General features: G+C 43.5%; 1 protein-coding gene across 1 annotated transcript in view; it reads left to right on the top strand.

Annotated features, from left to right (window-relative positions):
• LOC311111452 (cingulin-like protein 1) overlaps positions 1 to 23,618 on the top strand; it is a 35,141-nt gene extending 11,523 nt beyond the window's left edge. Inside the window, exons 9-19 of the mRNA XM_084154185.1 lie at positions 9,793 to 9,999; positions 11,216 to 11,320; positions 11,440 to 11,592; positions 11,730 to 11,900; positions 13,388 to 13,549; positions 14,978 to 15,067; positions 18,743 to 18,826; positions 19,084 to 19,208; positions 21,111 to 21,219; positions 21,350 to 21,513; positions 21,900 to 23,618. Of these exons, the coding sequence (XP_084010311.1) occupies positions 9,793 to 9,999; positions 11,216 to 11,320; positions 11,440 to 11,592; positions 11,730 to 11,900; positions 13,388 to 13,549; positions 14,978 to 15,067; positions 18,743 to 18,826; positions 19,084 to 19,208; positions 21,111 to 21,219; positions 21,350 to 21,513; positions 21,900 to 22,041 (1,512 nt within the window). The 3' untranslated portion in view covers positions 22,042 to 23,618. The remainder of the gene's footprint in view (positions 1 to 9,792; positions 10,000 to 11,215; positions 11,321 to 11,439; positions 11,593 to 11,729; positions 11,901 to 13,387; positions 13,550 to 14,977; positions 15,068 to 18,742; positions 18,827 to 19,083; positions 19,209 to 21,110; positions 21,220 to 21,349; positions 21,514 to 21,899) is intronic.
• Positions 23,619 to 25,508: the final 1,890 nt, after the last annotated feature.

Below are 25,508 nucleotides of genomic sequence, written 5' to 3'. Positions count from 1 at the left end.
CCAAGAACCTTCAGGGGAACATGAGACAACATCGCAAGAATGCCATAAAAACGTCCTCGGGGACGTCCCCGTTACAAACCGGGAACTAGACAAAACCTCCAGTGGACCATGACACAACGTCCCAAGAATGTTCAGAGGACCTTCAGTGGACCATGACACAACGTCCCAAGAACATCCTAAGAATGTCCCCGGGACAAACCGGGAACTATAAAAAGGTCCTCCAGAGAACGTTCCCTTGGGTACATCACGCAATGTCCTAAGGACTAGTAAAATGAAAGTCCTGAGAACGTCCTTAAAAGGTCCCGACATGGTCCTCAGTGATGTCCTGGGAACTTACAGGGAACTTCACAAAGGTCCCCCAGAGAACGTTCCCTTGGGACCATCATGTAACGTTTTTAGAACGTTCTTAGAACGTCAGTGGGATAACGTTGTGCTAAAACCCTTAAGGGACCTAATGGGGATGTCGCCAAATGTCCTCAGGACGTCACCTGTTTGCTGGGTGTATTGATGTTAATGGGAGATTTGGGCAACCCTTGAGTATGGCATCACCTTTACTTTGGGTAGTAAAGTGTTTGTTTAGAATGTTTGTTTGGAATTGTATGTGTTGCCATATGTTCGGCATCAGTAGATATTCAATAGCTTTGAAGTGAAATTACCCTGAACTTTCCACCAGCTTCAAAGTTGTGCCTCAAAATGAAGCTTCATTTTAGTAACTAACACAATAGGACCGTCTTACCTCGAACAAAAAACCCTTTAAGTTGTTTTTGTTATGACTTTTGTGTATTGGAATTGGAAAAAGGTGAATTCATAACGTGAATGCACCAATTTGTAAGTCGCTCTGAATAAGAGCGTCTGCTAAATGACGAAAATGAAAATGAAATGAAAAATAAGATTACTCCCCCATCATTGTCTACAAGCTGTTAAGATATTTCATTTGTTTGGAACAAGTGAATAATGAATGCTATCCAAAGGCCATTGAATTTGTATAACTTTAGTGTTCCATTGTGTATTTACTGAGGAAATGAAACCCTCATTATGTGTTATTATAAGGAAATCAGGCCTTTGTGTATATTGAGATTTAAATGTTACAAACAGTATGCGTACTTGAATGAGTGTCTGGAAAGTCCTCTAGGAGTTAGTGAATCATTGACTGCATGGTGCCAGTGTTAGAGAATGTCATAGTTCTATACATTAACTGCTCTACTCCTCTCTCTTCTTGCACTTGCCTCACTGCATTTCACTGCACACACTGTAATAACAACCTCAGCTGAAGGCTGAAAAACAAGTCTGAAAACAGTTCAACTGTGCTTGGCAAAAACACTCCCTCTTCTGTAGTTCAGCTGAACCAACCAAGATAAAAAAGAATCAGCTATCTGACAGTTAAACCAACTTGTCATCACTTTTCATGGGAACTTTTTGGACTCTGTTTACCCTAGATGACATATAGTGTCATTAAGAAGCTTTAGGAAGTATTTCATGATGTTGAGGTGTTGTTTCGCTGTAAACATATTTTACTGGGTGGCTCAACAGGAAGAAAAATAGGACAAAACAAAGCATTTTAAAGACTTGGGAGAGGGGATGGGGAGAGGGAAATGGACTAGTAAAGAGAAGACAGGGTAGGGAACTGGTGGAGAGGGCAGTTAGGTGAGAGCAGAAATAGGGCTAATGGAGGAGAGAGGCATAAGAGAATCACACTGACAAGGCTAGAGGAGCATTGTGTTGACTAGGTGTTGCCTGGCTCACATGCTTCCTGTTTCTGTCAGGGCATGGAAGTCCTCTCCTTGTTCCCAGCTTCCTCCTGCTGTGGTGGGGGTCTACACAGCAGCCAGCCCCTTCTGAGATCATTTCCCTGTTTGAATAGAGTTAATTCAATTTCTGGGGAAGATTTTGTCATCAAGAATTCACCGCCAGTGCTTTGTAAACAAGTGAAAAGATGGCTGACCTTATTGTTACTCAGTATTCAGACAGTTTGGCTGCTATCAGTTTGAGTTTATCTTCAGTAATTTGGGCCTTTCCCTTAAAATACCAATCCATTGTTAGGTTGTCACACACAAAAACTATTTATGGCGGTTACAGTCTACTGTACTTTTATCCACCAGGCATTGGCAGGATTGAAAGTAATAATAATTTCTGCATGTGTGAGTGAGCGACCACACAGCCTGCTGAATTGCTTAGTATAAAGTGTGCACGGTCTGGCATTCATCTGTCCTCTGTCCCATCGAAACGCTGCTCCTCTCTCCTTCGGCCATGAAATTTGCATTGATAGGGCTGCCCCATGCAGAGAATAATGCTGGAAACTGGAGCACTAAATCGTTCCCGTTGCCCGTTAATTGCAGTGGCAAGCCGTCACTAATCTAATGAGCTGTAGTTCATGAGTTGTGCAGTGTTCCTCCTCTCTCTGTCTCTGTTCATCCATTGAAAGGGCAGGGGTAATTGTGGACCTCAGTAGATGAATGATGAGTTTGTTTCACACAATAATAGCAGCAGGGGTTATGCTGAATAAAGTGGGTCAGGGGAGTAATGGAGTGGACGTCTCCCTGGAAATATGTATATGTTTGTTTTGTGTCATTACATTTTAGGTTCAATTGTATTTTTATTGAGTTGTAGCATGGGCCATTCTTTAGAGGTTAATCTGTAGAAATAGAAACTATAGAGGTCAAACAACAGTGTTCATAGAGAATCTATAATCAGACTGTAGCCTACTTACTGTAAGTTACTTATTGTAGATCAGTTCTGTGGAAGTCAGGTTTTTCACAACAGTGAGACTTGAGGGAATGTGAAAAATGTGAACAGATAAGGTGCAGTGAGCAGAGAGAAGGGTGTGTCAGAGAATGTTCCTGGCTGGACCCCCTCCCTCCTGCAGATTCTGTTACAGTGCTCCAGCTCTGACCAGTGGGTGGGGTCGGGAGGGGTGGGACGTGACCATGGCTCTTCAGGGGGCTGCTGTTATACCCCCTCTCAGGGACATTCCTGATTCTCAACGGTCTCTCAGAGGGCCCAGACCCAACCCCAGACAGCCCCAACCTCTAGACCCAACCCCAGACAGCCCCAACCTCTAGACCCAACCCCAGACAGCCCCAACCTCTAGACCCAACCCCAGCCTCTAGTACCAGCCCTAGCCCCTAGTCCCATTTCCAGGCTCAACCCCATTCCCAGCTCCAGCCCACTCTCACCTCTCAGCCTTGATCCCCTCCCTCCCTCCACCCTACCCATACAGTCCCTGTTGCATTTTCATTCCAAAATGAATTAGCCCCAGTCCCAAGCCTCAGCCCTTATAGCCCTATCCCAAACATCCCCTGCCACACTGGCAGCCCCATCCCCCAGCTTCTAGCCCTCCACTTGAGTGATCCCTGCCTGTCTTTATTTTCTCTGTGAGCTGGAGTGTTTGTGTGTAATCATTGAAGCCATGTGGCCTGGTGAGCACCTCCTCAGGGCTGTTTGAAAGTAAAGTCCCACAGGAGGCAGTGTGTTTCCTCAGTTGATGATAGCGCTCTGCTGTGTTCCCTTCCCAGCACTGCTGGAAGGTGATGATTTACTGGGAGGGAGGGAGGGAGGGAGGGAGGGAGGGATTGATAGAGGGAAGTGATTTCTCTGGAAATCTACCAGCGAAAGAGAGGAATGAGTGTCACAGCCAAAGTTCAGCGTTTTTCGTGTCCATCTGGTTGTTATCGTGTTCTTCCCTGTTTGAAGAATTTGCCTTCAAAAAGGCTTAGGAGTTAGGATGGCTTCTCAGAATTGTTTAGATGTACTATGATATGCTGCTGCCTGTAATGTTCTGCCCAGAAATAGTTTTTCACTGGCTCATTGGATGCACACACATTTTGGTTGCATCTCCTTGCACAGAGCTGGTTGTTTATGTGTGTAGTGAGAGAAGTTGTTCCCCTGCCATGTGAGGGTCGTGCCTGTGTGAAAGGAGGCTGTGGCCTGAATTCATGGGCCTATTGTTCCTCTGATGCGTCACTGCCTGGCAGAGCTGGTGGGGACAAATACCCCCAGGAGTGTGGAGTAGAGGGTCAGCGTGCTCAGGAACGTGATGTACCGCAGCTTTAAGACCAGATGTAGAAAGCTAAGGATTTAACTCACTCACACCGAGACTGAGGAAAAGTGTGGTTTCTCTACTCAATAGGCCGTTTTGTGTAGGTACATTGCTTTTAAACATCCAACAGAGTAGGGAGTACTGGCAAGTACAGGCAAAGTATTTAGCCTGCACTTACTGTCCAGTGGCATAGTCTGCTCAGGTTGCAAGTGGCACTGGTCACTCTCCCTCCAGCAGGATCTGACCTCAGCTCTGACATTCAAAGCCCAGTCATTTGACTGTGATTTCCCCCCAGCCTGACCAGGCAGCATGATTCCCCAAGGTCTGGCTTTTGTCCAAGAGTGAAAATAAGTTCTATGCTCAATTTCAGTTATTTCTTTCTACCATAATGACTTTCTGAAGGGTCTTTTGATATTCTAATCACCCTGGGTTGGCCTCATATCAACCATTTAAGATCATAATAGAGTACTATGTGTGTGTGCAGTTTGACATTGTGTCATCCCACTCCCTTCCTTTGAAGCCACTGGCCTTCTGGCGAAGTGCTACACAATAATAATGCCACGTTCTGGGAGGCTTGGAGTTTTGTGACAGTAAATGTTAATTCTCTGGTTCCATTTTTTAGACACAAAGGGCCAGTGTCCCTCAAAGCTCTACTGTGACTGCCTTCTCACTGCACTGGCCTATTTCATTCTCTATTAAACCCAAACACCCCTGCAATCCTATCATTTGGCCTGGCAATAGAGCCTCCATTTAAAAAGGTTTCTGTTTCCATGTCCCGAAGGACAAGACAAGATTTGATTGCTGGCATCTTATGGTGACTGGAGAGATGCCAGTGCTCCTCAAGTAGCAAGTTTTAATTTCCACTGCAAGCCTTTCTCCCAAGCCATCACAAGCCTGTCTTTACTAGGCAGACCCTAGTCTATGTGCCTTTTGTTGCAGAGCAACGCTATTGTAATGCATACCTCCTTGCTGGTGAAACAAACCAAGGCTTATTCTTTGCCAGAGAAGAGCTTGAGTGACCTGTGGTACTATTTATTTTCCTTGAAGACAGAATACTTGGTGTTGAATATGTAGTGTTTAAACACTTTATGACTTTGCTAATGGTTTCAAGTGGTTTTAGAGGATGTTGACTAAGCTTAAGGGAGCATCTGGAGAGTAGTTCTATAGGGGCACCCTAATGCCGAGGGAGTCTGTTAGGTGCAGTCCTGGGATTGGTTTATGGGAAAACACCCATATTATGTTACATAGGGCATAGGATATAAATACCACAGTTAAGACAAAGGAGGTCAGAACAACTTATTATTTTGGGTCGTTGGTCTCCAGATGCCTGCAGACGTCTGTAAACTTATGCTGAAATCTTGTGATATAAATAAACCTTTATAATCAAAGTACAGTGTAAGCGGACTCCTTGGTCTCACAGCAAAGATTAGCATCATTTTTAGATACAACAAATACCGTTAACTTGATATCACGCAGGATATGACCCGTAGCTGGAAGGACCTTGGTCATCTTTGTGCTTGTATTTAGTCACGATTGCCTATCTCGACTTCCCCTCTTATCCCATGTTTACTTTTCCCTCGGGGAGAGCACATGAGTGGAAGTCATTTGAAAACAGGACCATAAAACATTGAGGCCGCATCAACCTTGGCTCACAGTACCCTCTAACTAAGGTAGACTGAAGTAAAAAATAATACATGATGTGGTGTTGAGCATTGATTTTATTCACTTGTGATTGTGGCCAGTATGTGTCTGTTTGAACGATGTCACCACCAGTGTGTTGTTGCTGCTGGGGTAAAGGGATATCCTGTGTTTCTCTGCATCCTGGCCTAGGCCCTGGGTTAGGTAGGGGGAACACTCTGCCCCTCAGCTCCTCACTAAAGCCTTTCTGTCAGGGATGCTGCTGGGACATTATAGCAACTTGACAATGTGTCAGCTCAATCAAAGAAGTGTTGCTTTGCGCCTTTCCCAAGGCCATGGTAGAACAGAGGGAGCAGAACACTATGCTCCCCTATAGTTACTTATTTTTTATATACTGCAATCTTACACTGTGAGTGTTACAGTCTGAAATAGGTATTATTTCTAAAACCTAATGAATGCTGTATGCCCACAACAGTATACTCATATAAAAGGTTGTGTTCACTATTATGAATGCATGTGATAGTAAACACATAAAATGTGTTTAGGGGTGTGGAAGGACTTTTACGTTAATCTCTGTAGTATAGATGACACCAGTCTGTGACAACCAATCAGAGGGTATGTTACTCACGGACAAGGGCATGAGTACACCACAATCTTTATTTCAGGATTTGTTTAAAGATAAACATTTTGATTCAGTTAAAAGTCAGATTATACTTTTTTGATGCGTGGTGGATTTAGAGTGGATTAACTGTCTTGTCATCTTAAAAAGGGATATTGATGTGCCTAAAAAAATGTGAATAGAGTGGTGCTCTGCTTGGTGTGGGATTACCCTGGCAGGTTTCTTGTGGACCGTAATTGGTGCAGGAATATCAGCAATCTCCATTGTTTGTTCCCTGGGCTCCAAAGTGGATTCTGTAGGGGTTTGTGTGTGTTCCCAGTGACCTGAGAGCACCCAGAGAAAGCTGATTGATTTGACCCGAGCTCACACACTTGGCCATGCATACTTCACTGCATTGTTAGTGCCACTGTTTTTACTGGCCGCACAATGGTAGTCAATGCCTGATTATAGACAAACAGTTTAAGAGTACACGAGAGCCCTTGAAATCAAACTTCCCAATTGTTAATATTGAGGCTTTGTAACAGTCTGAGCCAGTAAAAAATGGCAAACATAAGGAACAATGATCACCAGGGCACCCTGTGAATTTCCACCACCCATGGCTCTCTCTCCCCCTCGCCCTCTGGGTGGTAGTGCCCAGACTGGGCCCTCAAAGAACCCAGGGTGGGAAATGGGACAGTGAAAGAGGGGGTGAGGGGATGTTTGTATGAGAAAAAAATTAGAACTGCATTTTATGTATGTTCCCCTCTCCCTCAACCTGATCTCTACCCACAGCCCCAGTTGATTACAGTTTGAATACAGAGATTATACTACAATCTTCACATATTCTAGCTAAGGAGGCTAAGTGACCTGTAAAATAGTGATGTTTTTCGCAAGCTTCTATCCCCTGCTGTCCTTGGATTCTGTACAGTCCTAGACAGGTGAAAGATGTTATGATATACCCAATGTTTTGAAAGAGATAACACTGCCTTCGTTTACACATTCTAAGGATGTTTTTTGTGTGAGAATATCCTGGTCTGGGTTATAGGTAATTCCAGTGACACATGCATATCAGTCAGTTAGTCAGTCAGTCTGTGTACTTGCAGGCTCCTCCTGTGCCCCAGCTGACCCAGGCAGGGATGAGGGTGTCGGGGAGGGGAACAGGCCCAACAGGCCTCAGTGGGTCATGGAGGTGGCATGGTTAATGATCTGTCTTCTCTGCTCTCCCCTCCACTGGGTGACTTTAAAGCCTCGCCTCCCACCCTCCACTCAAACACTGGAACACCAAGCCTCAGTGACCAATGAGGGTCCTCCACCTCACCCAGTAGTGAGGGGATGTGTGAGGGGGCGAGGTGGTCGGACTTTGGACTCTTTCAGCAGTGTGGACAGATAATGAGTCACTACAGGGACCATAGTACAATGGTTTTAATGACAGATGAGGGGAACACATTCCCACACACTAAGTCAGATAGCCTCCTTTTCAGACACCCACTTAGTAAGACATCTGTATCTAACTAAACCTATGACTGCTAATCACAGGTCTTGTAGTTGAAGTAGTTTCATGTCATTAGCTGTCTGCTATATATCACGCTGTTTCATTAGTGACTGGTTTTTCACTCTCCATTGAGTGAGTCAGCATTGGTGCTCACCTGGAGCACAGTGTTTTTGTGTCTTTGTGTGTGTGTGTGTGTGTGTGTGTGTGTGTGTGTGTGTGAAACAGATGCGTCTGTGTGCGTGCATCAGGTGTGAGCGTAATATGTGACAGGTACGTGCGTCAGGTGTGTGCAGAGTGTGTGTGTGTATGCTCAGGCTTTTCTTGGACCTGTCCAGTGAGAGGTGCCTGTCTGCCTGCCTGTCCAGGCGAGGCTAAGGGGAGTTGAACTCCAGTGTGTTAATCTGCACGGTCAGCCTCTAATCCCCCTGGGAGCAGGCATTCCTCCTCATAATGAACCTGCTATGTCCCTCCCTGCCTGCATACTGTATAACATGAATGGGGGAGAAAACTGATAGCCTACATTATAAACTGGGTGGTTCGAGCCCTGAATGCTGATTGGCTGAAAGCCGTGGTATATCAGACCGTATTCCACGGGTATGACAAGACATGTATTTTTACAGTTCTAATTACGTTGGTAACCAGTTTATAATAGCAATAAGGCACCTCAGGGGTTTGTGGTATATGGCCAATATACCACAGCTAAGGGCTGTATCCAGGCACTCTGCATTGCGTCCTGCATAAGAACAGCCCTTAGCCGTGGTATATTGGCCATATACCACACTCCCTCGTGCCTTATTGCTTAAATATCCCCTGTGTTTACATAATCATATTTAAATAAATATAGGCCTAGTATTGTAATGAGAAGGGCCAGGAGCCACGTGATCTGACCAGGAAAAACTCTGGGCCTTGGGTATAACATTTATCTAGGGCTTCCAGTTTTTCCTGGTTAGGAAAAACTCCTGGCCCTTTGTATCAGTAACGAACCCCATATGAAAGTCAGTTCCTGGTTGTTTCTGTGGAGGCGTACAGTGCGGGCATTCCTCACTGTAGTAAACAGAACATGAAACTGTCAAACCTGTCGTCTGGCATTCTGTCAAGCATTGCCTCATTTCCAGATATTCTCGTTTATTAACAAATATGCGGGAGCCTGGTTGCTACAATATTTTCTTAGACTGTCACTTTCAGGAAATAAAGTAAATCCCTCTCTGACAGCATCATTACAGAGAAACCTTCTATCTGTTTTTCTATGCAAAACTTCATGCGGGCCTAGATAGAGTGCTGTGTGTTGTTGTCAGCTGAGAGGTTACATTAAGTCAGAATTCAGGTTTCCCTGAGTGCATTGACTGCTCTCCCTTAGGACAGTAGCATTCCAGACAGGCAAGTCAGGGCAGACTGTCCATTGATAAAACTGGACAGAGGAAAAGCACACAGGGTCCTCCTTTCACACTGTCCTGCCACAGCAGCCAAGTTCATACAAAGACAGACTGCCACCAACAGTGGGTCATCTAATTAGAGAATTTGATCATGTTTAGTGATAGGCGGTAAACAAGCCAGAACCATAAGACTTAAGCAGCAGCCCCACAACTGTACAACTCTGGCAGGTGAAGCCATTGAGACATTGGTGTTGGTCATGCTCAGGGGAGATTTACTGGACTGGACCATTCACCTCAATCTCCCCAGCCTGTTGCAGGTGACACACTGTCTTTGTGTGGGCCAAGCTACATCAGTAGAAGCAGTTCAATGGGAGGTGAATAGAGGCTTAGATGTATTGTCATGCATCCACCTCTTAAATCCCCTTGAGCTTGTTATGATGGAGTTGTTTTGGGAGTCTCTTTGCAGAGGATGACGGAGTTGTTTTGGGAGTATCTTTGCAGAGGAGTTGTGAAGGAATTTGAGTTGCCTCGTAAATAAGACCATAGACTTTTGTCTTTAACCCGTTGTCAATCCAGTATTGTGTCCTTTTCTGTACAACGTTACATCTTTATATCCTGTATTTACTTTGTACTGACCCTTCTGTCTGTTCTCCAGAGCAGTGCTGCAGTGAGCAAGGAGAAGGCTGAGGTGGAGGCAGCCAAGGGGGCAGTGGAGGGCCAGGCGGGACGTCTTAGCCAGGAGGCCGAGAAGCTGAGAAAGCGGGCACAGGAGCTGGAGAACGAAGTGGCCAAACTCAACCGTATCATCGATGATGCCAAGCTACAGGAGAGCAAGCTGGGGGACAGAGTGGGCCGGCTTGAGGTGAGTTCTAGAGAAACCTAATGGACTGGAACTGCAGTAGCAACGGTCATAGAAATTGTTAAAAAGTTGTAAAAACAATTTTAATAAATGCAACTGTTGGACAATGGATCAAGATACTGCAAACCTTTAGAATGTTTATAATCCATCAGATATTGATTGAATTATAGCACATAAAACATTTACTGGCATGGACAAATAATGAATGGAATTCAGCGATTTTGGTGGGAATTCAGGTATTCCATTTATTGTCAAATAAATAAAGAAAATCGTAGAATCCACTCATACATACATTTTCTTATTGTATCAGTTTTTTTAGAAATATATTTTGTGTTCAAATAAATCAAATTATATGCGCCTCATTTGCATAAATATGCAGGGTGTATTTGCAAATATGGATACATTAACATAACAGGGCTGCAACCACCAAACACTTGCTCTGTCTACCCTAACCGCACTCACCTACAATGTCTAGACTGCCTCATTAATTACTGTTGTTGTCAAGTTCTCTTACATAAAACAACAATTGTGTCAATAGCAGGATATCCTTGGATTAAAAATCAACACCCTTGGCTCTAGATTACACCTATCTAAACGTACTTTACATTGTTTGCCAGATCAGACATAATATCACTATAATCCGAGTGTTCATTTTCGGAAGTTACTTTCATTTCAGCGCATGTAATTTGTAAACATTTCAACTGTATTAAATTATTACTTTTTTCAATTCCACCAAAAATGAACACCCATCAAAATCAAATGTTCTTTCTTCTCTTTCTTGTGATGTAAGTGTCGAGACGGTGCATTAAATCCCTGACGAAGCTTTAGCGTTCTTATACATTCAACTGAAAGACAATGTATTCCATTCACCCCATTTCAGTCATTACTGTGGTGTGTTTGACAGGTCATTACAAACATTTCCACAGTCGTAACGTTAACGAATAAAAAAGACAGGCACAAGCAAAAGTATGAAAGAGTCGCAGGAGTAAAATGAAAGCAATCAATCCAGCAAGATTTAAGTTACAAGTGGATTTTGTGTCCCTCAAACACAGGAAATAGATGGCTGAAAAAGACAGATCCTCAGGTGTAGGAGAGCCACTGTAAACTGCACAGGAGTGTCAGTCAGATTGACAGAAATAAAACTTTTCACATTGAAGATCATATCTGTTGCCTATTGTCTTATGCTGGTGTATGTATATGTGTATGTGTGAACTCACAGAGAGAGAAGAGGCAGCTGGAAGAGTCTTTGGCAGAAATCAAGGAGCAGGAGGAGGAGATGTCACGTGCCAACCGTGCTCTGACCACACGGTTAGAGGATGTACAGGTAAGATTGACCAGGCTTTGACCACAAGGTTGGGAGAATTTACTGGTGAGAATAATAAAGCATAAGTGCTGGTCCTCCTTACCATTGTGACCCATCTCTCTAAACTATTTCTGTTACAGAGGAATCTGACCAAGCTGAACCATGACCACAGAGAGCTGGAGGAGAGGCTGAAGGAGGAGAGGAGTCAAAAAGAACAGTTCAAGAACACTAAGAATGAGATAGAGGACGAGAGGAGTCTCCTGGACCGCACAGTGGAGAAACTACAGAGGGAGGTGAGTGGACCAACTAAAGGCCTTCGGACATCCTTGCTTTAGTCAATCAAATATCACACCGCAGGCATGTGTATGTTTGTGCATGCATGTCTGTTTGTTAGCAGGTCTAACTCTACCTTCTCCCTCTCTCCCTGTAGATGAGTGAGATCGTGGAGGCCTCTCAGTCGTCCACCCAGGAGCTGCAGGAGCAGATAGATGTGTACAAGGAGAAGAACCGTCGGGAGCTGGCTGAGCTTCAGAGGCAGCTGAGGGAACGGGGTGTGGAACTGGACAAGTCCCGTCTGGCTGCTAAGTCCCTGCAGGAGGAGGTGGGTTGGCACAGTGCTCCCCATGACAATGGAGGATGAGCCATTGTCCTGACTCAGTGTGTTGTAAACCCCCACTCAGGGTTTGGACAGTGAGGTCATGGCTTTGGAATGTGTGTCCTCTCCCCTCTTATACTTCCCCTTTGCCCTGAACTGGACCAGAAGGTCACAGCTGTAGAGAGGCCTGGTGGCCTGGTGGTATTACAGGGTTAAAGAGGTTAGATAATGTATATTTGCATAGATATCTGTGGTTTAGCATGAAGAGTTGGCGCTGTGGAGGGTGGAAAGAGAAATCGGAATCATTGTTATTCTATTGGTGAAGCATCAGAATGTTTCAGCAATCTAGAACTTCAGACACTGACGCACTAGGACGAATTTATGAACCTCTTTTAATTGAACAATATATTGCAGTATTAGCTGTGACTTTATCTTACGTTACATCCATTGTTCTCATACATTAGGGGAGCTGTAGCTAGGTAGGCTTATGGAATTTGGAGTGAGCCTCTGGAATGTTCTTCATGGCATTTTGCCTCAATTTAGGAATTCTCCAGCTAATGTTTTTCCAATTACTATGGTTAATTATCACAATATAGCTATAACCCCTTAGTAGCTGTGGTCTGCCCCACATAATGTGGTTATAACCCCGGGCCACTGCTCATTGGGTATGGTTTGACCTACTAAACACTTTGGATTGTTTGGAATGTTTTTGTTGAATATCTGTTAAGCGTTGCTTATTTGATCTAATAATGTCCTCCCTCCTTGTGTGTCTGAGTTACTAACCCCTGCAGAATGTCATTAAGGAAAACCACTTTCCTACAGTAGGTTAAAGACAGGTGGCCAGACTCAGTACAACACAGTCCAAACTCCATGGGAATTGTGAGCCGTAACATGCTCACTTTTTCCATGGAAATGTGTCTGTTTTACAGAAGAGAGAGGCCTTGCTGCTAGTGGTTAATCTTTCTGTTGTAGTCTACCCAGTGTAATGTATATGCGCAGATGGGATATGCTGATGTATCTTTGTCCAGCTGGTCTACAGGAAGAGGGGGATGTAGTGTCATTGTTGTGAGAGCTGGAATGACTGACTCCACATCCTCCTCTCCTCCCCTCTGATCCATACACTCCTCTAAGGCCTGGTGATGAGGTCACTGTTCCATCTGCTTCTGTCCCCACCCCCACATCTCACGCTCACCCTCTTATAAGCAGGCACATTAAGACCTGCTGAAGACAAATGTATTTTCTCCTTTTATCTTCTTCACTCACCAGGCCAGTGTTTGTGAAAGTTTCTCTTAAGTCATTATTGTTAAAGGAACAGATGGCATCTTGTGGCCACTGCTGAAATTGCATAGCTAAAGCATGCATGCCACGTATGGATGTTACTGCAACACTATGACACATAGTGTGGTGTAATGGTAAATGAGTAGGAGGTTTTCACAAAACCTGTTGGCCATTTTCATTCTGTTTTAAAAGTATATGTGGTGTGTGTCCTGCAGCTGAGCCATGTGGAGGAGGACCTGAGGCAGTGTAAGAGGGAGAGGGATGATGCTGTGCTCAAGGAGAAGGCCATGGAGCAGAAAGTCTACGACCTGGAGGTGGAGGCAGAGACCAAAGCCCACTCCAAGGATGACAAAATCCGACAGGTCAAACTCATGGAGGTATGGAGGGATATCTTAAGTATTCATTTCACATTGTCTCTCAATTATATACTTTATACACGTGTTCATGAGACTTTCTCCTGCCATTTAAAGTGTCAGACTTTTTGTGCTGTATTATTTGGTTGTCTTTGAGTCTTCAGTCAGTGTATGCTAGTCCTTCCAGTCCTGAGGAAGGAACAGTTCCCAGCTAGCACATAACGTTCTGAGAACCATATGTTTCTTAGAGCTTGGTGAGAGCAGGGTTGTCCTATGGTTATTTTGCATACAACCTTCCCACAACTTTCTGGGAATAGTGCAGGATAGTTGCTTGGTTTTGGAACATTCCCAGCACATTTAAGGAACCTGACAAAAAAACATTATTTTCTTGGTATTTCATTACTTTAACAGAATGTTTCCAAAAGTTCAAACATGGTTACATTTAATAAAAATGTTGGTAATGTTCTAGGAACGTTTTCCAACTGGTTTGACATTGGGAATCTCAAATAGTTAAGAGAACGAAACAATAAATAAACGGGGTGTGGAGCTGGACAAGTCCCGTCTGGCTGCTAAGTCCCTGCAGGAGGAGGTGGGTTGGCCAGTGCTCGCCATGACAATGGAGGATGAGCCATTGTCCTGACTCAGTGTGTTGTAAACCCCCACGAATAAAAATAATAATAATAAGAAGAAGAAGAAGAAGAAGAAGAAGAAAATAAACAAATTTAAAAAAAATAAAGAAACAACTTTCTTTTGTGGGAATTTCAGTACTTCAGCTGAGTGGACTAATTCCATGGATAGATAACATAATATTATAGGTTTGAATCGCAATGATGCCATGTCACAATAAAAAATAAATGTGTTTGCATGATTAATGCCTAAGGAAATTAATTTCCATGTGGAGATAGAAAGTTAACCCAACATAAGATAGCAGTGTTATTAAAAGTCTTATTGAATGATTCAGTGAAAGTTTTAATGAAATTATTCAAAAACCTCCAAATAACCTATAATTTCCGTTCTCAGACCGTTATTAAAACCTCCCAGGAAAACATTCAAGGAATCAGAGTCAAACGTTCTCAGAACCTTCCTACAACCTAAAAATAAACATTCCCGAACAGGCAACATTTTCTGTTCTGTGCTCAGAACGTTTAAAAAACGTTCACTTTTGCCGGTCAGGAAACGTATGGCTTCGTTCCCATAACCAATGTGAAATCAAAAATATACAATCCCACAACTTCCAAGGAACCAAATGTGCTAGCTGGGTTCTTTCCTGAGTTTCTTATAGACACAAGTCATGTGTACTGCAGGCCTCTGCTGTTGACAGTGGTGTGATGGCAAAACACAGCAGAAGGAAATCTAAAGCTGTCATTCAGAGAAGCAACCCCATGTTTAGAGCAAGGTCAAATAATAATGTCAATGTTATTACCATGTCAATGTTGATGCTGTGTTCTGCAGGACCGGATCAATCAGCTGGAGCTGGATCTGGATGAGGAAAAGCAAAGTGGAGACCTGCTGATTGTCAGGATAGACCGAGGCAGAGAACAGGTGAGTGAGTACCTTACCACTACCACTGACTGACCACTCTCACTGACCTCCAGTCAGTGGGGCATTCTAACATTCAGTAACCATGGTTCACCAAGCTTATTCACCAATTTGTCTCTGACTCTGCTTCCTGTGACCGGGAGTCACACTCCTAAACTCCATTAACTTCATTATCATCTGCAAAAGACACAAACTGTTCCTGTTCTTGAACCACAGTTTTCTTGGACTATGTTGAAGAAAGCATTTCAAGTACAGTCATGCCAGAGCAGCTTGGCATAATGTGACATCTAAGCTTACACTCTGTATCAGTTATTTGTGCTTGTCTGCCATCCCCTCGTGCCATTGACAGCTCATATACCCTCAGGGCGCACACACAGACCTAAACACCGAGCCGTTCTTCATTGCGTGTGTGTGTGTGTGGGCCCCCCTGTATGGAACAGCGGCCCAGAATCCCACTATCCCAGTTAATTTGTGTTCTGGAGAGAGCAGAGGGGTTATTGCATTGTAAGAGGATCTTGCATAATCGTTCAGTTTGGCAGGCTTCCTGCTCGGTGTAAAAGTGCCAATCCAATTTTCATGCATCAGTCACAAAAGACCCCTTTTAATGCACCGCCTCAGGCAAAATATGCACACTGCCAACTTATCAAGTTTACGGCTATGGAGTTCACTTAGCTGTGACTGCTTCTCAGGGACAAATCCATTTATTGTGGCTGATCGTAGTTCTCACATCCTGAGGGAGTCAGACCTAAACACTGCAGCTTTCCTTCCCCTCTGATAAACCTGCTGATGGAGCCATTATAAACTCAAATTGAAATAAGAGTACATGCTTCCTGGAGAAAGGGTTGTTGTCAAAAAGCGTTGCTAACTCAGATCAGGAGACTGTTGGTCCGATGCTTTTTCATGAGGAAGTGACATTATTCCAGATACAATGAATGTACAGGACAAGCTTTTTCCTCTAGGATGTGTTTTGTATTATTCAACACGTGCTAAGTGTATTTACCTCTAAGGATCTGCCCTGTTGCAATACCTCTGCAGCTCACTGGGCTCTCATTGATGTACATACTGCCAATGCAATCATGATTAATTCTTCATGTCTAACAAAGATAGGACTAGTTGTTTAAAGGGCTAAGTCTGCACAATCCTCCAACCTTGAAATGGATGAAAATGTAAAGACGTGAACAAAAGTATGAGAGGCCTAAAAGGAGTGAACAAGTAGTTACATTTCCTTAAAGGCAAAAAACTCCTGGCACAGAGAAAAGAGTGGCACTAGACAAAGTGGCATTACTGCAAAACAGGGCCAAGGTGAGTTGCCATGGCAACAGTGGAGGGGTGTGCAGTAATAGTGAAGTGAATGGGGTTAGGATGGGAGGATGTGGTGGTGGTGGTCGGTGGGAGAGGGGGACCGAGAGAGGGGGGTCTGCATGGCCATGATGGCTGGGAGTGAGGGGGGGGGGGGGGGGGGGCGGGGGCAGCAGGAAGAACACCTGCGTCTCTACTGGCACCAGGTGCTCTTCTCCTGTCTAAATGAGAGTAATCTCTCCTCTCTCCACCCGCCGTCTCTCACAAAGCAGATTAGTTTCTGCTGTATGTTCCAATCTGCTGAATCAGCTCCCTCAAGCACTGCACCGGGCACACCAGTTATGTGGCCCATCGTTCATCAGAGCAGCCCACTGTCACACACTAATTGGCATTTAATATCACACATACTAAGCTCCCCTCACAAAAACATTAGTCGATTAGTTGTCTTTTTTTCATTCTCATCTGTATTCCCTTCTCTTGAACTAGTCTGTCTCTACCGCGCGCTCTCTCTCTCTCTCTCTCTCTCTCTCTCTCTCTCTCTCTCTCTCTCTCTCTCTCTCTCTCTCTCTCTCTCTCTCTCTCTCTCTCTCTCTCTCTCTCTCTCTCTCTCTCTCTCTCTCTCTCTCTCTCTCTCTCTCTCTCTCTCTCTCTCTCGGAGACAATGAAGTAGTTTGACAGATTTATTTCAGCTTTTATTTCTTTCATCACATTCCCAGTGGGTCAGAAGTTTACATACACTGAATTAATATTTGGTAACATTGCCTTTAAATTGTTTAACTTGGGTCAAATGTTTCGGGTAGCCTTCCACAAGCTTCCCACAATAAGTTGGGTAAATCTTGGCCCATTCCTCCTGACAAAGCTGGTGTAACTGAGTCAGGTTTGTAGGCCTCCTTGTTTGCACACGCTTTTTCAGTTCTGCCCACAGATTTTCTATAGGATTGAGGTCAGGGCTTTGTGATGGCCACTCCAATACCTTGACTTTGTTGTCCTTAAGCCATTTTACCACAACTTTGGAAGTATGCTTGGGGTCATTGTCCATCTGGAAGACCCATTTGCAACCAAGCTTTAACTTCCTGACTGATGTCTTGAGATGTTGCTTCAATATATCCACATAATTTTCCTTCCTCATGATGCCATCAATTTTGTGAAGTGCACCATTGCCTCCTGCAGCAAAGCACCCCCACAGCATGATGCTGCCACCCCGTGCTTCACGGTTGGGATGGTGTTCTTCGGCTTGCAAGCATCCCCCTTTTCCTCCAAACGTAACGATGGTCATTATGGCCAAACAGTTCTATTTTTGTTTCATCAGACCAGAGGACATTTCTCCAATCTTTGTCCCCCATGTACAGTTGCAAACCGTAATCTGTCTTTTTATGGCGGTTTTGGAGCAGTGGCTTCTTCCTTGCTTAGCTGCCTTTCAGGTTATGTCGATATAGGACTCATTTTACTGTGGATATAGATACTTTTGTACCTGTTTCCTCCAGCACCTTCACAAGGTCCTTTGCTGTTGTTCTGGGATTGATTTGCACTTTTCTTACCAAATTACGTTAATCTCTAGGAGACAGAACGCATCTCCTTCCTGAGCGGTATGACGGCTGCGTGGTCCCATGGTGTTTATACTTGCGTACTATTGTTTGTACAGATGAACGTGGTACCTTCAGGCGTTTGGAAATTGCTCCCAAGGATGAACCAGACTTGTGGAGGTCTACCATTTTTTTCTGAGGTCTTGGCTGATTTCTTTTGATTGTCCCATGATGTCAAGCAAAGAGGCACTGAGTTTGAAGGTAGGCCTTGAAATACATCCACAGGTACACCTCCAATTGACTCAAATGATGTCAATTAGCCTATCAGAAGCTTCTAAAGCCATAACATCATTTTCTGGAATTTTCCAAGCTGTTTAAAGGCACAGTCAACTTAGTGTATGTAAACTTCTGACCCACTGGAATTGTGATACAGTGAATTATAAGTGAAATAATCTGTCTGTAAACAATTGTTGGAAAATTTACTTGTGTCATGCACAAAGTAGATGTCCTAATCGACTTGCCAAAACTATAGTTTGTTAACAAGAAATTTGTGGAGTGGTTGAAAAATGAGTTTTAATGACTCCAACCTAAGTGTATGTAAACTTCCGACTTCAACTGTACATTACTGAGAGCTGACATGAGATCAATTCAGGGGAATGCAACCAAATAAGAATATCCAAACCACCAATTAGCTACAGGAAGGATCCTTCCACCTTGAGTGAGACAGTACAACAACTGCACACCTACACATACAGGAAGGGTTCTTCCTACCGACACACGAGCAGCCTCTCATAATAATTGTGTTCTCAGAGTGTGTAACCATTGCGATGACAGTCCTCTCTGCTCTGGTTGACAGGTGGAGCAGATGAGAAATGAACTCCTGCAGGAGAGGGCTGGCAGACAGGACCTGGAATGTGACAAGATGACTCTGGAGAGACAGGTACACACTGCCCTGTTCTTCCCACTCCTTCCTGTCTTCCTGTCTGGGGGGAAACAACAGCAGTCTATCTGTGAAAAGTCCATTAGGCTCATACCATAACATGCACTCAAGTAATCCATCTCTGTCTCCTATCTGTCCTTCTCTGTCTCCATCTCTATACTCCTGCTCTGACAATGGTCTTGTTGACCAAAACATTAGCTAAATAAAGTAGAACTAAGACTGTGTATCAATGTTGTTTCTCACACTGTTTCTCACAGAACAAGGACCTGAAGAGCAGAATAGCCCATCTGGAGGGCTCCCAGAAGTCTAACAAGGAGGGCCTGGTGAGCCAGCTGGAGAGCCGGATCCAGGAGCTGGAGGAGAGGCTGGAGGGAGAGGAGAGGTACGGTTAGGATTGGGGTTGGGGTGGGTTCCTAGGGAGAGGTGGGGTTGGGGTTGGAGGGAGGTAGAGAGGTCCTGCTTTAGGGACCAGTGCTGCATACAGACTCATTTACATAAAGCTGTCTGACTCTCAGAGTAATTAGGTCACATTGCACTTAACCTTGGTTCATTGGGTTGGTTAGTTTCGTTTTACATTCTTTAGGTCATTATGAGCATGTACACTACCGTTCAAACGTTTGGGGTCACTTAGAAATGTCCTTGTTTTTGAAAGAAAAGCATTTTTTTGTCCATTAAAATAACATCAGATTGATCAGAAATACAGTGTAGACATTGTTAATGTTGTATATGGCTATTGTAGCTGGAAATGGCTGATTTTTAATGGAATATCTACACAGGCGTACAGAGGCCCATTATCAGCAACCATCAGTCCTGTGTTCCAATGGCACGTTGTGTTTGCTAATCCAAGTTTATAATTTTAAAAGGCTAATTGACATTAGAAAACCCTTTTGCAATTATGTTAGCACAGCTGAAAACTGTTGTGCTGATTAAAGAAGCAATAAAACTGGCCTTCTTGAGACTAGTTGAGTATCTGGAGCATCAGCAATTGTGGGTTCGATTACAGGCTAAAAATGGCCAGAAATAAATAACTTTCTTCTGAAACTCGTCAGTCTATTCTTGTTCTGAGAAATGAAGGCTATTCCATGCGAGAAATTGCCAAGAAACTGAAGATCTCGTACAACGCTGTGTTCTACTCCCTTCACAGAACAGCGCAAACTGGCTCTAACCAGAATAGAAAGAGGAGTGGGAGGCCCCGGTGCACAACTGAGCAAGAGGACAAATACATTAGAGTGTCTAGTTTGAGAAACAGACGCCTCACAGGTCCTCAACTGGCAGCTTCATTAAATAGTACCCGCAAAACACCAGTCTCAACGTCAATAGTGAAGAGGCGACTCCGGGATGCTGACCTTCTAGGCAGAGTTGCAAAGAAAAAGCCATATCTCAGACTGGCCAATAAAAATAAAAGATTAAGATTGGCAAAAGAACACAGACACTGGACAGAGGAAGATTGGAAAAAAGTGTTATGGACAGACTAATCGAAGTTTGAGGTGTTCGGATCACAAAGAAGAACATTTGTGAGACACAGACCAAATGAAAATATGCTGGAGGAGTGCTTGATGCCATCTGTCAAGCATGGTGGAGGCAATGTGATGGTCTGGGGGTGCTTTGGTGGTGGTAAAGTGGGAGATTTGTACAGGGTAAAAGGGATCTTGAAGAAGGAAGGCTATCACTCCATTTTGCAACGCCATGCCATATCCTGTGGACGGCGCTTGATTGGAGCCAATTTCCTCCTACAACAGGACAATGATCCAAAGCACAGCTCCAAACTATGCAAGAACTATTTAGGGAAGAAGCAGTCAGCTGGTATTCTGTCTATAATGGAGTGGCCAGCACAGTCACCGGATCTCAACCCTATTGAGCTGTTGTGGGAGCAGCTTGACCGTATGGTACGTAAGAAGTGCCCATCAAGCCAATCCAACTTGTGGGAGGTGCTTCAGGAAGCATGGGGTGAAATCTCTTCAGATTACCTCAACAAATTGACAACTAGAATGCCAAAGGTCTGCAAGGCTGTAATTGCTGCAAATGGAGGATTCTTTGACGAAAGATCAATGACTACATTTCCTATGCATTTTGCTATATTTCCTATTCAAACTCATTTCATGTATGTTTTCATGGAAAACAAGGACATTTCTAAGTGACCCCAAACTTTTGAACGGTAGTGTAAATGCCTACAGTATGTGGCATATGGCCAATTACCTTGTGGTTTCCAGAGTATTATATGTACTGCTACAGTATGTGACATGTGGCAGATCGGTAGTCTTACCCATGATGCTGTGTTTTCTAGGGACCGTGCCAACCTGCAGCTGGTGAACCGGAGGCTGGAGAGGAAGGTGAAGGAGATGATGATGCAAGTTGATGAAGAGCACCACTCACTACAGGATCAGAAGGACCAGGTCAGGATGCAACATGCACACACACACATACACACACACACACGCACACACAGTCGTGTTTAACTAACACACACACACACGCACACACACACACACACAGCTGTTTTAACCCTCAGTGTTCCTCTTGCAGCTGAACCTGCGTCTGAAGGCCCTGAAGAGGCAGATGGACGAGGCGGAGGAGGAGATTGACCGGCTGGAACACGGCAAGAAGAAGCTGCAGAGAGACCTGGACGAACAGCAGGAGGCCAACGAGCAGCTCCAGAGCCAGCTCAAATCCCTGCGCAGCGAGATGAGGTAAGCATGCTAAATATACACGGCTAACAGAAGACGCTAAGAACATGCTCATTCTGCTTTGGTATTTGTTTACCTTGTTAATTGTAATGCAGCTCTAGCCAGCTGAATCTAACAGCATGCACCAAGAGATTCCACAGTGTAAAGCACATGCTTATGAAGTTTCACAGGTGCACACACATTATGTGAACGCACTGTAATTCATCTGAACATATTCCCTACAACTGCTCAAGAGTATTACTCACACCTTCCTGAACAATGTAGTCTAACACAAACATTAAATGCAATATGTGTAGCCCACTTTCTCTCCAACTGTAACACTTTCATACTGTGTAAACCACCTCACCCAGCCCTCCACCCAGAATAACACTAATTTCCCCTCCCTGAAGGCGTAAGACCAACTCTGCTCCTCTGGACGACGATGATGATGAGGACGACATCAGCACAGATGGAGAGACCTATTTCCGCTCTTCATCTGGCTATAAACGCTCCTGTAGCCAAGACAACATCATATCAACATTCTCTTTGTGAACCAACACAATGAAGATAACGTTAGTAAAACTACAGAAGGACCAACTGGACAGACTCCTATTCAGAGAGACCACTTTCAGGTCAATATGTGCTTTTGGGAAACTGGCCAAATAGCATAGTGATGTGTGTTTGCTCTTCCTTTCCCAGTACATAGATTGACAGGGAATGATTAGATAATAGTTATTGATTAATTACATTGTCTTGTAAATTATTGATTATAATTGAGCAATAGTTGAATTATCAGAACAATTTCTAAGTTCTTAGTTAATCATTGCACGTGTCTTCTTACATCTTGTGAATGATCCAGCAATGAGATGTAAAATTAATCAAATTATTCACCTTGTAATGCACTGTAAAGGACAGCATTCTGTAACCTCTTATGCCTTATTGAAATGTATCAATTTATTAATCCCTCACTAGATTTTATATCCTTAATCAAATATGTTAAGCCGCTTATCATGTCTGATAGCAACAAATGTAATTTGAAACATTCATTTTTGTATTGTGCATTAGAATATCAATTCAATTTTGTATTGATGTTATGCAGTGTGTAAGGCCTTAAATTGATTTGAGTGAAATATTTGCTATTTATTTACTGTTGAATATATGAAGAAATGGCTGAATGAAGGGCGATATGTTTTTAGGGAAATTTGTATGAGGGATTCTTCTTCATACAGATGCTTTTTTGTATCTCTCTTTTTTTAAACCTGAATAAGGAGGAATAATAATCTATCCATAATGATAGGCTGGTCTACAGAAAACATCTCTGTTTTATCACTTCTGTTTTCAGGCTTATGACAGTATTCAACCCTGCTTTTATTAAAATAAGATACAGCAGAGCTTTTATAAATACTGGTTCTCAAATCAAGGTTCTACTGTGTATTTTAGTTGGACTTTTCTACTAACTACCGAGACTGCTCTGTTACTCCTGAGATTATTGTTTAAATCGTCAATAGTCCATTTTTAGCATTATAGTAACAAACACATTCCTTACTTTTTCTTAAAAGTGATTCATCTCTGTATTTCATAGAAATAGGACTTTTACCAGAAATATGTTACAATGTGAGAAGAAGCTATTTATGTTTATGGTATATCCTCCAAGAACAAAACAGTGTTAATATTGGACATATGAGTCAATCTACTGTAAAATGAACAATCCTTTTTTTGTTGAATACCTGTGTTTGTATTTGCTATGTGCATCTGTGGGAGCATATTATTATGCTATATGACCATGCAGTCAGTACCTGTTATAAGCATCTGTTGTGCCTATCTATTATCTGTTGGAGGGGACTGTCCTCTGTAATGCAAGTTTATATGATGAGTTTCTACAGATGAGCTGTATTGACAATCGATCTGTTTTGCTACACTGTGATGATTTGCACTGTCTGTTGGATTATTTCTGAAGGTGTCCAAGGCTGTTGTTGCCGTATGGAATGAAGAAGAGGCCTTTTGGAGGGGGGGGGGGGGGGGGGGTTGAGAAGAAATACTGCCGCTACCTCTCTGTATGTACACATCTGTCCTTTGCTGAGACTAAAAACCCTGCTAAAATGAAATAAAGTTACCCTTAGTTAATCTCACATGCTTATTGTCACTGTAAATTATACTCCTGATCACATCGGCCTCTTCTAATCTATTTAGGTTCACAATATACGCTACTTTGGAGAGTGTTTAGTTGTATGAGGAAGATGAAAGGATTGACCTCAGTAGTGTGTGAATGCTTTATGTGACCTCATTCATCCTACTTATTATTTTATCGTCTGGCCAAAGCAGCTGTGTCAATATCAGCCCCTCCATCTTTAATATGGAGCTCAGTAGGCCAGTATTTTCATGCTGAAGCCTATGGATCCTGTGTCCAGCCCCAGCACCTGACACCAAAGCACCGCAGGGCAGGTCCTCCGAGGTCTCAGGGGGAAAGGACATGATTGATCCCTTGTGTTAAAGAGATGACACAATATGTGGGAGGGTGCAAACCAGGCTGCATTAGGAGATATGACTACATTCTTTTTAAGGGTGTTTTACAGTTGACTACAGCAGAAGAAAGGGAGTAGAGACAAGGCTTTCTTATCCTCTCAGCAAGGCTGGCAGGTCATTGTACCCAGGCCGTGACCTGCATTTGTCACCATTCTGTGGAGAACAAACAAATCAACCTTTTAAATGCGCAAGGATCATCTCTGGCCCCTCACTGTCAGCCTAAGCAGCATACACACACTGGGGATGCACTGCTCGGGGTGGGGCTTTTGTGAGGGCTATAAAGAATGACCATTCTTGGAATTCCTGTCCCGTGCTTGGGTGAACTCATGCAGTAATTGGTGAAAGAGGGGAATCGGGAGCGGGAAACTGTCATGAGGTAGTTACTTTACAATTGCAAAATATTAAGCTGCCATGGTTGGTGGCTGTAGTGGTTTTCTGTTAAGTAAAAGTAGTGGACCATGGCCTCAGACACTATTTTTTTTAACCTCAGGTCTCATTTGTATAACTTTCAGAATGTTTTAGTTGAGACTGAAGAATATCTTGTCCTTTCAGATAATATTGAACAATGAAAATAAGTAGTCCGGACAACTATTTTGAACTTTCTCAAAACTGTCCATGGTACTCTGCTGCCCACTAGCTGTAGAAATGCTGAAGGCACAGGTTAGAAGGTATGAGAAGGAATTTCTAAGACATCTTGAATGTTGGCTTTGTTTTGTCTGCTGTAAATTGTGTTCTCAAGTCCTCTTGATATTCTTCTCTAAGCTGGTAAAATGCATGCTTGTCTGTTGGTGAGATGGGAAGGAAGCATGACATGGTGATGATGAACAGGGGCGTCATCCAGCCATTATTTTAGAGGGCCAAGAAGTACATGAGGATGGAGGGAGGGTGGTCCAGATTTCAGAGAATGTTGCATTTTTCAAACACCTGAAACAGATTTTTCCTGCAATCTTGTCATTTTACCTAATAATGCACATTGATTCTTTAATAACGTTTATGCCTTAGGAGTTTAGTATAACTGCCACTGGGATGTAGTATCATAACCCAATAATTAAAGCAAGTTTAGTCTCTTCTGAAGTCTAGCAACCTTGCCAGCAGGCATGCCAGCTAAGATAGTTAGACAAGCTACTCTAACTTGACTGATAGCCTGAAATGGCTTCTTGGTAGCTAGTTATAAGGTTGGGAGATTGGGAATGTATCTAGCTGGCTAGCTAAAGCCAACTTCATAAAATTGCTAGGTGGCTAGTATTACAGAGAAACAACAAAACGTTTTTGTTTTATTTATTCATCAATAAATAATCAATAGGCTGCATAGCTTGATCAAACTCATTTACAGACATACCTCCTGCGAGTCCTGCCCATCACCGGCAGCTAAAAGCAGGACCGAGTTTGGGAAACCCTGGTAGAGTATCTAGCATCCTGTCTTGCATATCTTTGCTCCGTAGTGCACGGGGGGGGGGACTCCTTGCCTGGTCCAGTCCTATGGGCATGACACCTCT

Source organism: Coregonus lavaretus, assembly GCF_964263955.1.
Source record: "Coregonus lavaretus genome assembly, chromosome: 37".
Classification (NCBI taxonomy): domain Eukaryota; kingdom Metazoa; phylum Chordata; class Actinopteri; order Salmoniformes; family Salmonidae; genus Coregonus; species Coregonus lavaretus.
This window is presented reverse-complemented; position numbering and strand designations above follow the sequence as displayed.